The sequence below is a fragment of the Octopus sinensis genome, linkage group LG14, assembly GCF_006345805.1.
Source record: "Octopus sinensis linkage group LG14, ASM634580v1, whole genome shotgun sequence".
NCBI classification, from domain to species: domain Eukaryota; kingdom Metazoa; phylum Mollusca; class Cephalopoda; order Octopoda; family Octopodidae; genus Octopus; species Octopus sinensis.
Genome location: NC_043010.1, coordinates 34,021,351 through 34,039,784, shown reverse-complemented (window position 1 = coordinate 34,039,784; position 18,434 = coordinate 34,021,351). Strand labels below are relative to the sequence as shown.

At 34.0% G+C, this 18,434-nt stretch overlaps 1 protein-coding gene across 11 annotated transcripts in view; it reads left to right on the top strand.

The window, feature by feature from the left end:
- Window positions 1–16,451, top strand: part of LOC115218866 (LIM domain-binding protein 2) — a 181,574-nt gene extending 165,123 nt beyond the window's left edge. For 4 of the 11 annotated variants that reach the window (XM_029788824.2, XM_029788826.2, XM_029788832.2 and 1 more), the window contains 4 exons: window positions 1,706–1,877; window positions 10,791–10,862; window positions 13,806–13,972; window positions 15,412–16,451. In XM_029788824.2, coding sequence (XP_029644684.1) covers window positions 1,706–1,877; window positions 10,791–10,862; window positions 13,806–13,972; window positions 15,412–15,639 — 639 coding nt within the window. In that variant the 3' untranslated portion in view covers window positions 15,640–16,451. The remainder of the gene's footprint in view (window positions 1–1,705; window positions 1,878–10,790; window positions 10,863–13,805; window positions 13,973–15,411) is intronic. The other 7 variants (XM_029788829.2, XM_029788827.2, XM_029788825.2 and 4 more) reach the window with 7 other exon arrangements.
- Window positions 16,452–18,434: the final 1,983 nt, after the last annotated feature.

Sequence of the window (18,434 nt, the reverse complement as noted above, 5' to 3'; positions counted from 1 at the left end):
AAGTAAACTCACTGTCTTAATTAATTTCTTTCATACAATGGAAGTGTTAGTGATTGAGTATTAGCTCACTAGTACTCATTGACCTCTGAACTTTTGAATTCAAATCACTGATGCTGATAAATTATTATTATTATTATTATTATTATTATTATTCCACTAGATCAACTTTGCCTTCCATCCTTTTGGGGTTGATGAAATAAGTACCAGTAGAGTGGGGTGGAGTTAATGTAATCAACTAGCCCCTTCCCCGAAAATTTTAAGCCTTGTTCTTATAGTAAAAAAGATTCAGGCAGCAGGGTGGCAGAATCATTAGCATGCCAGGGAAAATGCTTAGCAGCATTTCGTCTGTCTTTACGTTCTGAGTTCAAACTCCGCTGAGGCCAACTGCTTTTCATCCCTTCGGGGCCAATAAAATAAGTACCAGTTGAGCACTGGAGCCAATGGAATTGACTTACCCACTCCCCCAAAATAGCTGGCCTTGTGCCAACATTTAAAATCATTATTATTATTATTATTATTATTAGGCAGTGAGCTAGCAGTCATTAGAGCATCGAACAAAATGCTGTTTCAACACTACATTCTGAGATCTATTACTGCTGAGCTCAACTTTGCCTTTTATCTTCCTGGGTGGTCAATAAAATAAAGTACCATTGAAGCAGGAGGTGGAGGTAATGGTATTGATGATCTCACCCCTAGCAAAACTGTTTAAGCATCAAAAAAGAAAAACTAACTTGATATATTTGTCCTTGTTCTGAGTTCAAATCCTGCCTAGGTCAGCATTGTTGTTTCTCCTTTTAGAGTCAATAAAATAAAGTACCAGACAAATACTAGGGTTGGTGTTATCAACTAACTCCCTCCCTTCAAAATTAGAAACAATATTTGTTGCTTCATAGTCGCCAGATAACTTGTGGAAAGGGGACCCCTACAACAATGGCAAAGTATTGTAGTAAATTTTTTTGATCCCACTGTACTGTGCTTTGTGAGCTGTCTACTACCATAGCTTTGGGTTGATCTCAGCCTTATGAATAAAATTTAGTTAATGGAAACTGCAGAAGTCCATCGAAACAACTATATCAGAATCCACTACATTACAAATATTAAGGTTCCTGAAGATAAACCCACAAGTAATGGTTTCTTCCTCTCTTTCCCCTCAACATTCTAGCAATCATAGGTGTTGCTCTTACTCTTTCAGTTAATTCAGTTAACCCTTTAGCATTCACATTGTTCTATCAAAAGTAATGCTTTTTTTATTCACATTGATTTGAATTAATCATGTGCAGGAGTAACTGTGTTGTAAGTAGCTTGCTTACCAACCACATGGTTCCGGGTTCAGTCCCACTGCATGATTCCTTGGGCAAGTGTCTTCTAATTGCCTCAGCCGACCAAAGCCTTGTGAGTGGATTTGGTAGATGGAAACTGGAAGAAGCCCGTTGTGTGTCTGTGTTTGTTCCCCCAAAGTCCTGGGGTTGATTTGTTCAACTAAAGGCGGTGCTCCAGCATGGCCGCAGTCAAAGGACTGAAACAAGTAAAAAAGTATCTTGTAGCTATGAGATTTTGATGAGGCAACTGTTAATTTTTTTTATGACGTTGTAGGGTAGGTGTGATAGGCCAGATCTGGCCAGTTTAAATGCTAACGGGTTAATTCTGTAGCATTTGGTCATTGCATACATAACTTTGCATAGTTTCCATCTTTTTCTTTTTACAGCTGTGTGTGATTCTTGAACCAATGCAGGAGTTGATGTCCCGTCACAAAGCCTACGGACTGAATCCACGCGACTGCCTGAAGACGACACTGTTCCAGAAGTGGCAGAGGATGGTGGCGCCCCCAGGTAAAGGCAAGATACCAACTTTTGTTTCTTTTCACCACAACCATCATCGTAAGTATAGCAGGCCAACACTGCCCCAGCTGCTGTGTACAGGACTGCGAATACTAATGGCAATGCACATTCTCTTCCATTTTATTGTTATCTCTTCGTCTTAAGCATAAGTATTTCTAAAGTTTTCATTAACGTGGTTTTTGTGTTTGTTCTTTTTTCTTTCTTTTTTATATTTATTTGAATTTTTGTGTATTTCGTGTATATGTATATGTGTTGGTGTCAGTATACACACACACATACACATATATACAGTATATTTTTCTACCTATTCTACAGAAATGAGTTGGCAATGTAGACAATAGCAGCTGTCATTTATAACAAAATAGGAGGAAGACACACAAAAAAAATATTATTAAAAATTTATATCCAAACCTTTAAAAAAATATTAACTATTGAAAATTGAAATATTTCTTTGTCGTAAGATCAGCCACAACCACCTTTCCAACAGCAGCACTTTCTGTCTGTTTCCTTATTTCTCATCTACTTGAGTGAAATCTCTCCCTCAACTAAATTGGAAGATCTCTCTTCCTGTCTACAAGGGTGTGGGCATGTCACTAAGGTTTCTTTCACCCTCTGCGCCCCCAAATGCTCTACCTTCACAGGAGGTTCTGCTTTAATGTTGCAATGTTTCTCATGCCAGGTACTGAGATTGTGCTTCCATTTATTCTCCCCTAATAAGTTTGTGTGTTAATTGTCTACTCACAATGGAGTTGGTTGTAATATCATTATTTCTCCTGCGTTATGTTATGCATCCCAGGCCATGTCCCACATTACTCCTCATCCCTTGTGAGGTTGTATTTCACCCATTCCCCACCACCACTACTACTAGCTTCGTTACTTCTCCTTCATCAAGTCATAACCCCACCCTCTTACTTAATAGCGGTTCTGTGCTTCCGCTTTCTGCAGTGAAATTATGTTTTAAAAGAAAAGTTTATTTCAAAAAGTTTTGCATGTCAACTCTTTACTTCAGTTTTCTTTGAGAAAACACTAATTTCTTTTAGTGGCATTTGTGTTTATTAAATACAAGCATATCAAGCTGATATCTACTGGTTATTAATTACTCTATATGTCTGTTCCTATTTACTATCTAGTGTTTCTCATCCTATTCTTGTCTTGAGCAGAACACTACGTTAGGAATGGGTCATTTCTATTTCATTTGAAGAACACAACAACAATTTTAATGGGGAGGTTAACAATAGCTGTGATTTTAAAATACTAGACAAACAATTTCTAGCCATTTTTGTCTTGTGCCTTTGGGCAAGGTACATAACTCGACTTGCTTCAGTTCGACTGACTGACAAAACAGGCTTCACTTCTAATTTCATTATCAAATAGTTAGTGCTATATAAGAGATGTCCAGCTGTAAAAATAACTGCTTAAATAGGATTAAGATTTTGTAAGCAAATACACACCTCTAAACATTGAGAGGTGGGGGAACCAAAAAAAGATGAGTTAAATGTGGTACTTCACTCAAAATTCTTTATCTAACTTGAAAATTTTTCTTCAATTAACAATATACATCAAACTTTTACTATGGATGCAAATGGAATTATGTGTGAGTGGATGCTGTCATTTAGATACAAATTGGATTTGTTGCAATATTCGTGTTTGTACTTTATAATGTAATGCAAGTCTGTCTCTTATTTTAGAGAAAATGTCATTTTCTTTGAGATTTTTTTTTAGTCTATCTTAATGATAAGGTTTGTATTTATTTTCCTTCTTTCTTTCTGTCTCTTTAATCTGTCTATCTATCTCCCATGAGTCTACTTATTTCTTTTGTTACCAATTGTTCTTAAATCTTTTTCCACCTGAAAATGTTAAGTGTATTATAGTTAAATAAATGTAACCTAAGCTATTATACATGTTTAAAAAAAAAGACAATGCTATTATATTTACCAAAATAGAGTCTGTCTCTGTGATGGTATGACTGTCTGTATGGATTCATGTAATCTGAATTCTGTGTAAATGGTCCTCTCTAATATTTTTTAACTTTTAGTAATAAAGTGCTAGGATTCATTGTAGGTACTAAGTTGAATTCCTTTTAAAAAGAAAAAATGTCTTTTATATGAAACCCTCCTATCTAACAGTTATTTGAAGTTGCAGTCTCAATGAAAGCTACTTATACTGGCGTCTATTTGGAGTATGACTTTCTTGCAGTTTTTTTGGCTGGAAGCCAGTACCAGTGATGAGATTGGTTAATAAATAGGTGGTGGTATTGTTTGGTATAACCAGCAATATCTGTGTCTCTCTGGTTCTCTTTCATTGTGTCATCCTCTTCTATCTTCTACATGTGAGGTTTGGAATTATGGCAACTGAAAATCTCTACATTTATACATTGTACACAGTTTATAAGCTGGCATCATTAAGCTTAGATAAGCAACAAATGAAATTTGGTTAATAAAAAAGTTTCATATGTGTTTTAAGGATTGATGTAAATATTAGAATGCAGGAAAACTTTGAAATTCACTATAGATTCTTGTATTGGTTCATTCATTCATACATGGTCGTGTTTAAGGCACTGCTTTCTAGGGTTAGATGGTTTATATTGAACACCCTGCAGTACATATTCTGTCAACTGATACTTGTTTTATCACCCTTGTAAGGATGTAAAAAAAAAGCCAGTTTTGGTTAGATTTGAACTCAGAATAATCATACAATCATTATTAGTCTTCAGTTTCTTCACAGAACATGGATTTTTGGTACTGTTGCAGCATCATTAACTTGTATAATCTTTTATAATGCAGGCTCAAAGCCAACAACAATCAGCAGAGTTATGTGCCTTGCCTTAAGGGCTCACAGAATCTGTCATGCCTATCATGTAGTCAGAATTTTAACTTCTGGCCATTTTGTTTAATAATCATAAATGGGGTTTTCTTTTTGTTAGTTTGTTTTTTCCCCTCCTTTTGTTCAGATAGATTAGCTTGCTCTTCTAACACCTCTATACAAACGTTTCCCATAGCATCTTCCTTCTGCCTTCTCCACATAGTGTGGTTATCTAGTCCTGAGTCAACCTCGAGTAAAGATGTTCCATCCATGGTAGATTTTTGTTTGTGAGGAATCCAGCCACTGTACATATACTTAAGGCTATAGTATCCAAAATATTTTGTTTCTTTTTGGGTTTTTTTTTAATATAGTAGAATGTAATTTGAGGAAGATTTGGCTTTTGTTACTTGTAGGTCAAGCAACTGTGCATTGGTTCCCTTGTTAGCTTTTCACACTAGCTCAAATCTTCCACTCATTTTTTTATATGTTGGATTGGCCTTTGTACATTGATACCGAAACATTTTCATTATTTTGCTTCAACTCAGCAAATGTGACATTAACACTGGGATATCGCTTTTGCATCAAGTTCAGCTGTGATAGACGGTTTTTTTTTGTGTGTGTGTGTGTGTGTGTTTTTTTTTGTTTTTTTTCCCCAGTCTCTTCCATACTCCTTATTCTCTCAATTTGATAACACTAATTAAACAGAGCATGCATACCACAACTACCCTTGGTTTAGCTATCAGTTTAGGAAGTAGTTCCTTGCTATAACATGCAGTCAACCATACAAGTACAAGCAGTATATCTTTCATTCTTATCAGATTAACTGAAATTCCATAATAATTCTATCGATTGTACTGTTTCTGCTTATTCTCTTCCTACATAATTACAATTAGCTTGGCCATTCCTTTGATTATTTCTTAAATTAAATCACTAAAGTAGGTTATCGCTTAATTAGTTTGACTGGTGTTTAATTATTGTAATATTTGGCTGCTTTTTGTTTTTTTCTACCAAAAGGTATATCAAAAAGGTTTTATCAGTTCCATGTGGAGAATAACTATCTAATGTTTCAAATGGAATTCTTCATCAGAGAATATTGGGAAAAGCTTGATTTTTAGGCATTAATTGTTCATACTTTGCCACGTGGCAAACTAATGTAACTCTTTCATTTACCTTTTGACATATCAATTCTAGCTGATGCAGACCACCAGTTGTTGTCTTCATTGACTTGCTAAATTTTCTTTTGATTCAAATTTTTCATGAGTCCTTCATCTTGCTTCTATTTCCTCTCAGCCTAAACTATAGTGTGTGTTTGTGTGTGCACTCTCACACATGCATGTATGTATGTCGTCTATCAATCTTGAATCTCTTATGTTTGTCCACATCATAGCAACCCATGGCTGAATGGTTTTTCTTCTTACTCTGTCTGCAAGGTAGTATTTCTGACTTAACTTGTCATGCTTCTCATTAATTTTATATTTATTAAATGTCTTGCTATCTTGTTTGCTTTTTTTGTTTTTGCATATCTTCTATTTTTATCTCAATATTTTGTCTGCTATTTTGTTGATTTATTTTTGTTCCATGTTCATGTTTTTGTAATGAAGAAAGGAAAAAAAAAAAAGAATGCCCTCTATCTGAATATAAAAATTTTAGCTGGATAAACTATTTAGGATTTTTCATTATTTTTTATTATTTCTACTTCATACTGCCTTATCCTCACAGCTAATGTTCTTTTATGGAGTAAAAACAATGTTGTGAAGGTAGGTAAAGTACTAATGTACTTTTATTGAGGCTCCTTGATTATAAGTTCTAACCTTATGACAACTATTATATTTTATTCCTGGTTTACCTGGCAAATGACAGGTTCAAATCTTGTTAAACCATGCCCACAAGTGCACAAATTTGGGACAACAGTGGAAAGGAGGGGAAATTGTCCTACATTAATATGGAAGGTGGGAAAACTGCCGACAATAATGTAGGAAAAAACTGAAATATTTTTGCAAGTTGGGTTTTTGTTTTTTTATACCATTCTTGTCCCTGGCTTATTCTCACTGATACAAATACATGTTTCTAAGCTAATATCCAAAACTTGTCCAATATCTCTTCCTATATATATATAGGGAATGAGATAAATTGGTAGGTAAATAGAAATATTGTTTGCAATTAGTAGCAGGACGTGTCAAATTACAGGTGCCAGCAATTTTTAATGTTTAGCCCAACAGTTTCCCATTGAATGACTCCTTAATTTAAAAGATTTTCCCCTTCCTCTCCTCGTTTTTAGATTTCACTGGACCATAAGTTTGCCAGTGACTTTTATTCTAAGCTTCATACTTCAAGGATATAAGTGCTTGGTATATAGCTGTGTGAAGCTGGAAGTTACGCAGAATATTAGAATAACAGAATCAATCAGCTCAGTAATTCATGCTGTTAAAAATGTTTGGTTAGGGTGTTTGGGGAACACTGAGCTTATGGCCATTTTATTACTTCAGAAAAAAGTGATGGTAATAATTCTTTGAAATTTTATTTATATCAGCATTGAACAACTAGGAAGAGTAGAGAATAGATCAAACTCTTACTACAACTTATGCTAAGTTCCAACACTCATAAATATGTATAACACCTTTGATTTTGTCTTCTCTTGCACTACTTGATACTGTATGTATTATCACAATTGCAGAATTACAGAGTTAACTAGTTTTATTATTATTATCACTTGTATGAATTTATCTGTAGACTATATCATAAAGTGTTCTTGCCATCTTGGATGTTATCTATGTAAAGATATCTGTGTCATTAGATTTTGTTTCCTCTTTGTGGCACACTAATAGCCTCCTCCCATTTATTTTCTGTTTCATTAATGCTGGGAGTTTTGGTGTTATAAAAACTGGTTCCTGTGATTGCACACTGTGCTTGAAATATTGTAAAATAATATTAGTTTGGTGATTGATAAGAAAAATTAGTAGATCTGCAGACAAAATTTTAGTATCTTTTCACGCTGAGTTCAAAGCCTTGCATTTCAGTATTTTGGGGTTTGGTAAAATAAATACTTGAATCAATTAATTCAACAAAAACCTTTGGCAGCAGTCCTCCGGTTTGGTCACACTCTCTTGACATACCTATGAAAATTTGTAATTCTGTAAGTAACAGGAGATTTAGATAAGACAGAAATTAGGAATAAAGTAGCAGAATGATTTAATTAAGTTAAAACATGAAGCAACTTGTAGCTTTTTGATAAAGTTAGACTAGGTAAGAACTAACAGTGTATGTGTTGGTATGGGAGAGCAGAATAATTAATCTTATTAATGAAAACTTAGTCATTTCGTATTTTATTTGTTCTGTTTTGGGAGAAGGTTCTCAAACATAATAGGGCAAACATATTTTCTCTCACTTCCTGCACTTGATTAAAGTTGCACAGCTCTTTCACTGGCCTCCTCTCAAAGTTGAGCGTAAGCAGACATTTCCACAATTGGTAATGCTTTTTGAATTTTCTTTTATATTTTGCAGAGTGATGTTAGTTACTGAACGATAAGTGGCACAGACTAAATTAGTTGCTAGAGGTGGTATATCTGTTTCAGTTGATGGAAGTCCAGTGTCCTTGTTCAACACGAGAATGTCGATGTTGTATTGGCTAATCTTAAGAATTTTTGTTTGGGAAGCTTTCATATTTCTCAGCTATTCAGTATTTGTGGTTTCAGTCACTGGACTACGGTGACGCTGGGGCAATATCTTCAGGGTTTCTGTCAGTTGTTTCAACCTTTTAATCTGGTACTGGTTTTATTGATCTCTATTTGCGCAGTTGCTTCATTACTGGACATAAAGAGACACAGCATGAACAACACCAGTTTTTCAATTGGTTAAGCATAAGCACATGTACATACACACACACACACGCAAGCACAAACACACACAGGCTTCTTCACAATTTCTGTCCATCAAAGTCCACTTGCAAAGTATTGGTCAACTTGAGGCTGTAGCAGAAGGCAATTGCACATGGTTCTACCTGATGTGCTTGTACCCCTAATCCTTCTTAGCCTCACAACCATGTCTGTACCTATTGTTTTATTTAAAACAAACCAAAATTATGGTTAATTTCTTTCTCTTATCTTTGTTTTCCCGCCTTAATATTTTCTGTTTCTCCTCGTTTCCATTCGTTTGGTGCTAAATATAACCCATATTGGAGATTTTGTAACTGTTGTCTTAATTATCACAATTAAATTACAATGAACTTCTCCCTTCTCCCCTGTCACTTCCAGCTTCTTCAGTGTAATCATGTGGATTGTTTGTGATGTTTTTGAACAAGTTTCTGTATTTCTGTAATCTACTATAGGTTCGAGCCTTATTAAGTTGTTTGTCGTTCTCAGTTGGTCTGTATATGTGTAGTAAAACAATTTTGCAGTTGCTTTCCATCTGTCTGTCTATCTTGTCTCTTTCTATTATATCAACTTTAATTGTATAAATTCGATATCATGTTAGTGTGCCTTGAAGGAACCCAAGAAAATATTCATTGACCAGTGGTCAGTATGACCTACTGAATAAGCCGGTATTCATTTGAAAGGAAGGTTGAGGTTGGAAATATCAGGGCTATGTAAGGAAAATCATTAAAACATTTGAATATGGTAAAATATTAAATGGCAAAGAATGGGTTCTATTTTAGATGTGGTTGGAGATAAGTCTCCTGACGAAGATATTTCTACTGTCATCAGTTTTGAACAGTGGTTCTCAATTTTTTGACTTCGTGGCATACTAGAGAGCAAATAAAAAAAAAATTATTGGTACACTTTGTAAGGAAAGTTAAAAGAAAAAAATAGAACGTTCTAAAGTTTTAAAATATATGTAAAGAAGTAAAGAAAACTATTGCTTACATTTTATTTAATTATATTTGTATACTACAAAGTTATGAATAATATGTTCTTCAGGACACTTGAAGATTTTTTTAGAGCCTTAAATTTGTGGGTTTTTTTTAAATTCCATGGTGCACTTAGATATTCTTTGCTGTGTGCTATGGCATACAATTTGAGAACCACTACAGTTTGGTACGTGCTCAAGTTTCTAAGATGTTAGTCATTAAGATCTACAAACAGCAATGGTCAAGGTTCAAAGGTAGTTTTCAAAATGGGCCATATTGTCCAAGGGAGACAATTACATTAGGATTACTATTGTGGTTTGGTGGTTTCTGAATTTCTCATCAGCTCCTGAATGATACATCATGAACAACTAGTGTTTTTACAAAACTTGTAAAGAACGTCATTGAATTAATTACTCAGAGATGCTATCTGCATAAATATTTTTTTTTAAATCAATACTAGATTACTATACAACTTGTTGGTCAGTTAAGTAGCTGGTTAAATTATTGGTTAGCCAGGAAACTAGGCACAACACCATGCTGGTCAACTATTGAACTTGATGCAGTAACCAAGTTTCTTACAGACTGTATTTCTTTTAATCAACCAAAACTTCCACCTTATTACAGTGTTTCCACATGTCCTAACATTGTCATATCCTTAACATTGGACCATTTAACATATTGCTGCTATTGTCACTGCTGCTACCATCACTAACTCCACACTCCATTGAAACCTTTGTGAAACATGTTGACAACAGATTAACTTACTTTTCTGCTGCCTCCATGGATAATCCTGATCACCACAAATCCCTGCTCTTTCCCCTCTACCACCACTTCATTGAACATCGACATTATTTGTGATTAGATTTCAACTAAATGATTTCCTCAGTATTTTATTGTTTACCTTTTATGTGTCTGTTACATATATATATATTTATATATATGCTTAGTTATATGTATATATATTTATATATATATATGATGTATATGTATTATATATCTATGCATATATAATATACATACACATATGCACACATACATATAAACACACTAGTAAATAAAGCCACAGACTACAAACACAGACAGCATGCTTTTTGTAAATCTATTTAATTTCATTATTATTATTATTACTAATATTGTTCTGTAAGAGAACTTGGTATTCGATCTTTTTTCCTTTTTGTAAGTAAGTCAGTGTTTGACCTTTGACCTCGTGCTTCTATCTCTATAGTCTCTGTTAATTGGAAATAAACTTGCTCTTTACTCCACATATACACTTTAAGAACTGCTGCTTTATTTCTTTACATCTTTAGATAATTTACTGGAACGTATTTCACCCTTTGGAAATTCACCAAGACTTGATACCTCACCTTCGAAAAGAAAAGGTTAATTGATTTTTTTATTTTTCAACTTTTTCATATCTATCTATCTGTCTGTCTGTCTATCTATCTATCTATCTATATCTTAGTGAAAGACTTGTGTTTGTTTATTTTTTGTTTTTTTTCTCCTCAGTCTGCTAAGGTTTTGTTTTTTTTTTTTTAGTCCAATATGCAGAAAAATTCTAGTTAGTTTTGCGAGAAGTTTTGGTGTTCCACTTGAGTGGTTTCGTTGTGAATGAGCTCATTTATCCATTGATTGAGGTTGTTGCTGCATGTTTGCTATTATTGTTGTTATTACTATTATTATTATGATTATTATTAATATTATTATTATAACTTCTGCTGCTGCTGCTGCTCCTACTTTTCCTACAGTTTTCATTCTGTTTATTAAGACAAGATGAGGCATTAAAAAAATCTGAAATGTCTGGAAATGATTTTTAAAAGAAATTTTTTTATTATTATTTGTGTACCATCTACTCACCTACCTTTCATTATCAGTTGAAGTTTACTGGTTGTGATTCTGTAAGTTCCGTAATTGTTAAAGCAGCTACTGTTTTGATTTATGGGCCAATTGTATAAACAAAAAAAATATGTTAATTTCACATAGTTTAGATTTAACTACAGGATATACCTCTAAAATCATACCTTTATCTTTGTAAAGACGAAAATAAAACTTTAGAACAAAAGAAAAAAAAGGAAAACCGTTAATGTAGAACATGTACTGGATAATGAATTCTTATTAGTTTTGGGGAATTTGTGAGTGTCTGTGTGTGTGTGTTCTGATTTCTCCCTTGAGTTTTTTGGTTGATTGCTCAATTATTTCTGCTTTTGTTTCTTTTGTTCTTCACTTTTCACCAATAACTTAAAACACTGAATCAACAGACTCAGATTATGGATTGGTTTGTTTGTTTGTTTCATTCTCTTTAATTTGCTTCTTCTTGGACTGGTATAATTATTATTTGAGGATGCTGTCTTTCATAGCCACAATGTCATTCATAAAATGTCCCTTTTAATGTTCCCTCTGTAAAAGGACTTCTGCAAAGTACAGAAAAAAATCAAACATTAACATTTGGTTTTAAAACAAATTTTATGGATAAAATGTGTGTATGTAATTATTTGCTGTCCTCTGCCGTTCATATATTTAATAACCTGTGTCACTTTCTCTTTAAGTTGTAGTTTAGCCCCAGGTCACTCCTGATCCAGGCTTATGATCAAAGGCATTCCAGCTATAACCATTGTCTTTTTTTTTTTCCAGGCCATAATGCATCTAGGGTTATACGTTGTCCAATGAAGCTTACCTTTGTTTTTGAGAGAATATAGTAGGTGACACAATATAGACAGAAAACTAGTTTCTGTTTTTACCTAGTCAAACCATCATATGAACAGTCCCTTTGATTTACATGCTACACACACACACACACACACAATTTGTGTAAAATCTTGAGATAACCAATATTCAACTGGAGTTGAATATGCATTGTCCTTCATCAGCTGCTGGCATCTATAATGTTTGTTTTCCTTTTCTTTCTTAGAATTAGCTATGTTCATACGCTTCTCAATTTTGGGAATAGTCTCAGTTGAATTAAAATCATCAATGTTTATCAAGAAAGTCATTTCAAGTTCTTCTGATCCACATTGACTCTTCTGCTTTGATGTTTTTCCCATATTTGGACAACACTCTTTCATTTTATTAAATATGTCCAAATTTTTTGTTATATTTAAGGAATCTGAAACACACAGACAGTTTATTTCAATACAAATATGGTCACAAAACACTTCAAGCTAACTTATTTCTCTATCCTAGTTTGATCCTTGTTTATAAAGACATTTTACATGATATCTCATGGTCTGGTGTCATTCTTAACTGAACTTTTTTCATTGGTTTTTGTTTGTTCTTTTTTCGCTGCTTTTTTAAACAAGGTTTTCTAAATTATTTCCCTTCCTTCTTATTTTAAGTTATTTCTTTATAAAATTATCCGGTTGACTGTCTTTCTCACACACACATACACACACAGACAACTGTGCAGACTTTATCTAGTAACCTACCACATTAATGTAATTGACTGCTATTACTGTCTTCATTGCTTTCTTCATAAAAGAATATGGCTAGAATTTTTCTTGTTTTGAAAATTTTTTTCTTCTCCTCTCTTTGATAATTATAAATTCCATTATAGTTTTGCTACTGCTCTTTAAGGTTCATCATTGAAATCACATGCATTCTAGATTTGTTAACTTTCTTTAAAATGAGAATATTTAAATATACCCTCGTATCAGTGAACTTTTCACAAAGCCCATTCCCTCCTCCTCCCCTCTATCAAAAAAAAATCATTTTTCTGATAGTCATATGCATTTTTAAATAAGTAGCATATTTTCACACACCCACATGCAGTGTGTTGCTATTCTGTGTAATTGTTCTTTATTCATTTAGTTAGAGTATAGGACAGTCCCCCCTTCCCTCCTTCCTTGCATTTGCTTGTGTTAACTGTATTACCACTACCCATATATTGTATGAGTTAAATGGAATTAATTATATTCTCGATAGCCTCTGTTTTGTGTCCTTGGTGGGCATCTCATCCCCTATAGCTGCCAACATTAGCTGTTGTAGAGTTTAAGATGTAGTATGTTGTAGAGTTTAAGATGTAGTTCTTTATATATCTAGGACACATTGTTTTTAAGTCCCAGATCAACCCTACTTAATTAAAACTTGGAAACAGAGGTATATCAGGGGTATCTCAGATTAAATTATCTAAGTGCTCATCTTTAACACTGTGGGGTATGGTTTTGGGAAGGGTTTTAGCTGCTATTTCTAGTTGGTTAAACAACTGCATAGAGGGTTGCTTGTTGGCTTAAACTAAAATATATTGATTCTCATAGCACCACCTTCATCCCCGTGTTAATGCCCCCTCCCCCTGAAATCGTGAGAAGATTTTGTTGTTTCAATTTCTTCAGTTACAGATACGGCAAGACCTCCGAGTAAAAGACGAAAACGGAAGTCCTCGGCTGGAAATAATTCGACGTCGGGAAACGTAAACTCCCGGGATGCAGTGCCACCATCAGGAAAACAGAAGAGATCACCGGGTCCGCAAGGATTTAACATTGCATCAACAGCACCGGGGGTAGGTACTCAGAAATTCGGTTGAAACACTCACACCATTAAGAAAAAAACATGCCCAGCTCTCAGTTGCTTGGCTTCAACTACAACACCAAAAACATTTACTGACTATATATGACAAAAAAAAGCTAAATTTAAAGAAAGAAAAAAACAACCATTCACTAAAGTTAAGAAAGCTTCTTCTACACATCATCTGTCCATTGCTTGTAAAAAAAAAAAAAAATATATTATAATAATGGTTAATATTACTACTACCTGATGCAAACTATTCTGTTTATAGTATAAGGAAGAATTTAAATATAGATTCTTAAAAGAAAACAAAGAAAAACAAGAAAAGAAAACACCAATATTTTTCATTCAACTGCTGCTATATCATCATTCTCATTATCATCATCATCATCATTATCATCATCATCATCATGAAATTTTATGTATAGTTTTATTTAATTTTTGTCTCTTTTTTATTTTCATTTTAGTATTTCATAGAGCAAAAAAAAAAAAATTGGAAAACAAACCTCGATTAATATTGTCTTTTATTTTTCACTTTACCATTATTTTTATAAATCCTGTTGCAGAAACAACGTATTTTTATTTGGCAGAAAGGAGACTTTTATAAATGGTTCATCTAGACTAATTTCTGCTGACTTTTTTTTTTTTTTTTTTTTTTTGCCTAAATTCATATTCTTCGACACAGAAAAGTAGGGGAAAATTCTCTTTCCTTATCGAAAGTTTCGTTTAAAAATACTAAATAGAAAAGATTTCTGCTGTACAAAAGATATATCAAAGACATCCCTCATGTCTAAAATCTTTTTTTTTTTTCTTTTTTTTTTTCCCTACTCACGCAACCTTCGCAAACCCCCACCCAACTTCCAATTCTTCTCAATGGGTTGAATATTTTTCAACTTTCAAACTGATTCCTGGCTTGAGCTATTTACATTGGCTCTTGTGTCTATCTATCTGTCTCGCTATCACTCCATCCATCTATCTGTCCTTTTTTTATTTTTATTATTATTATTATTATTTTTTATTTTCTTTTTCTTTGGAGAGAGCATTAGAGGGGATTGTTTAAGCAAGCTTATAGTTAAAATCAAATCACCCCCTTTCAATTCAACGAACCCCCTTGTGTGTGTGTGTGCGCGCCTCTATGTTTATATATGCGCACCATGTATGAATGTCTCTTCCTCACCCCCAACTCTCCCTCCCTCTCTCTCAACATATGTGTGTGTATGTATACATAAATATATCTATATATATACACACACGCACACACACACATTCATATATACGCATTCAAAAGCTGTTGCTAGGTGTCGCTGTTGCAAGTTGCCGACACTTGCTAGCCGAAGGCAGCAATGCTCAGACAGAGCTGTGGTCACCCACTCTACCTTTCCCCCAGCTACACCATTTCCGTTTGTCTAATGCTCTGTCTTGTTCTCTTTTCAGGATGTTATGGTTGTCGGTGAACCAACCCTGATGGGTGGGGAGTTTGGGGATGAAGATGAACGTCTCATCACTCGTTTAGAGAACACTCAATATGAACCAAATGGTACAGAGGAAGAGCAAGAGTCCAAATTTCAGACTTCTCCAGCGCCATTGCAGCAGAGCCCATGGGCTCAGGATAAAAAGCCTCCTCCAAACCCTGCCAATCAAACAGAGGAGAAGACTGACTAACATCAGACAGACAGACACACACACACATACAGACAAACGAGATAATAGACATACACATACACTTGGACGTATACATACACACACAGAGACATGAACATTATAATATATATATATATATAATATATATATACATAATACAATACAAAAACTGATGTGCAGCGTATGTGACAATGAGTGTCAGATGGTTTGGCTGCTTGCTCCTCCTCCTCTTCCTACTTCTCATCCTCCTCCTCCTCCTCCGACATCATCATCATCGTCGTCGTCATTCACACACACACAAACGTACATATATATATAATATATATATATATGTATATACATACATACACACATACATGTACACAAAAATACATAAACACGCCCACACACACACACACACAATTCCATATTGTCATTGGCAACATTATATTTTCCTGGACAAATGTGAGTGTTGGTGCCTCAGTGTCGGCAAATATGTTTACTACCACTACTACTACTATATTACTATTAACTACTACTACCACCACTATTTTATCATCACCAACACGACCATCACTGCTACTACTACTACTACTACTATTATTATTACTATTTTTCCTATTGGTCACTTTGTATAAAAGCTGCCACTACAGTCTCTCTCTCTTTTTCTGTTGATTTGAAGAGAAAGAAAAAGAAAAGGAAAAAAAAAAATGAAATTCGATATAAAGATAATTCTTGCAGTAATAATTTCCAAAGAGAAAAATAAGTATTTAAAAAAAAAAAATTAGAAACATAAATACAAAAAGAAAAACAACTGCAATAATAATGACAACAGCAAACAACAATAATAATAACATCAACAACAACAATGACAGAATGAGATGGAAAAGAGAAAGAGGGAGAAGAGAAGGGACGGGTGATGGAGAGAGAAAGATTTTTAAACAAAAGCCCGTTTGATAGTTCGGCTCTTATAAATTATAATAGTAATTATAGCCGCTTTTATATATATGTGTGTGTACGTCTGCATATATCTTACATAATGTATATATCTATATACATATCTATATATGTAAATTCACACATGCACAAATATATAATATAGCGTCTATTTATTATATAAAGTTTATCAATTTTTACTTCATTCATCTTCATCCCCCCCTCACACCCTAGTGGGTGCATGTATGGCTCACTCTATCCTTAAAGTAATCCCTACCACCACAATCTCCCCTGCCTTAGTTTTTTTTTGTTTTTGTTTTTTTTATTTTTATTTGTTTGTTTTTTAAAACTTATATTCCAATTTTGTTGTCATCTACTCTCTCTCTCTTTTTCTCACACAGTTTCTCTCTCCTCAACCATGTCTCTCTTCTCTCTCTCTCTCTCTCTCTCTCTCTCTCTCTCACACACACACACACAATGTCTCTTCATCCCTGTCTGTCTTGGAGGGGATGGTCGGTCCTTCTGTTGTTCTGTTATAAACTTGATCGATTCATTCTCCACTAATATTCTTGCATGTAGTCAACAAAGCACTCCCATTCTTCTCTTCTTCTTTTCACTGAGGTATCAGTCATTCAACTGTGGCCATGCTGGGGCACCACCTTCTAGAAAGATTCTAGTCAGTCAATTTAATTTATATAAATTCCTGGCACAAGTTTTACCATCTTGTACTTTATAATGAGCCAATGCTGGAGCCTACACAAGGTTGCTCTGCTTGCTAGACATAGTAGCTAGACCTCCCTCTAATCACACCCTTTAGTCTGGGATACACTATGCCTAAAAAGAAAAGATGGGATAGTCAAGGCTGGAATGCTTCTGCTCATACAACCATCTTGAAGCTAGGAAAAAAGAAAAACTATTACTTATTTTATTGACCTCAGATGGAAGATAAAATAAGTTCTTGGAGATCAAAGTCTTTTTCTTTCTCTCACTCTTTCTCTCTCCTCCCTTCTTAAGTGTAGAATCCTTACAGAACTTTTCTTTTTCTTCTGTATATAAGATTAGTTTGGTTTAATTTTAAATCATATATATATATATATATATATACATTATTTCTCTTCATTAATTAATGAATTTGATTTTAAAAAAAAAAGAAAGAAAGGCAATAGTTTATGTTAGTTGCTGTTATTTATAAGCTGTGTGTGGTTTGCTGTCATTGTTGTTCACAAACCTGAAGAAAAAAAAATTTGTCGTTCTCTTCAGCTCCACAGATCATGTAAGTTTTGTACTTAGTACCTTCTCTGTTTTCTCTCTCTCTCTTTCTCCATATGTATAATGTGTGTGTTTGTGTGTGTATATACATATGTTGTGTATATATGTTATATATTACATACATATATATATATAAACACATGCACACACGTGTGTGTGTGTATTTATATACTTATGGTCTGTCATAGTTGTTACGCAATAAATATATTAAGTCATAACAGAGCAATGAAATAAGAACAGACCAGAGGTTAGCTCTTGAAATCTGGATATAATGATTGGTTTATTACAGCCCCAAGAAAATACTCAGTCCAGGATTTGCCACACTTTTCATTGAAGTTTGATGGCAATTATTATCTGCAACATAAACTGATTGATAACTCCATCCAAAAGAAATGTTGCTTCGTCTGACCAATATTGTGCAACCAAGTAGGCACCAGTATCTCCTTGCAGATTTGACCTTGATGACGAAAATTCAGTGCTGCAATGTAATTGACTCATATTTCTGAAATGAAGATTATGTGCATATAATTTTATATAGTATTATTCAACCAATGAAAACTTCATTAGCAATAGCAATTACACTCCATAGTCAGTATCACGACATTAGTGTGTAACAACTTGGATCAGGCCAT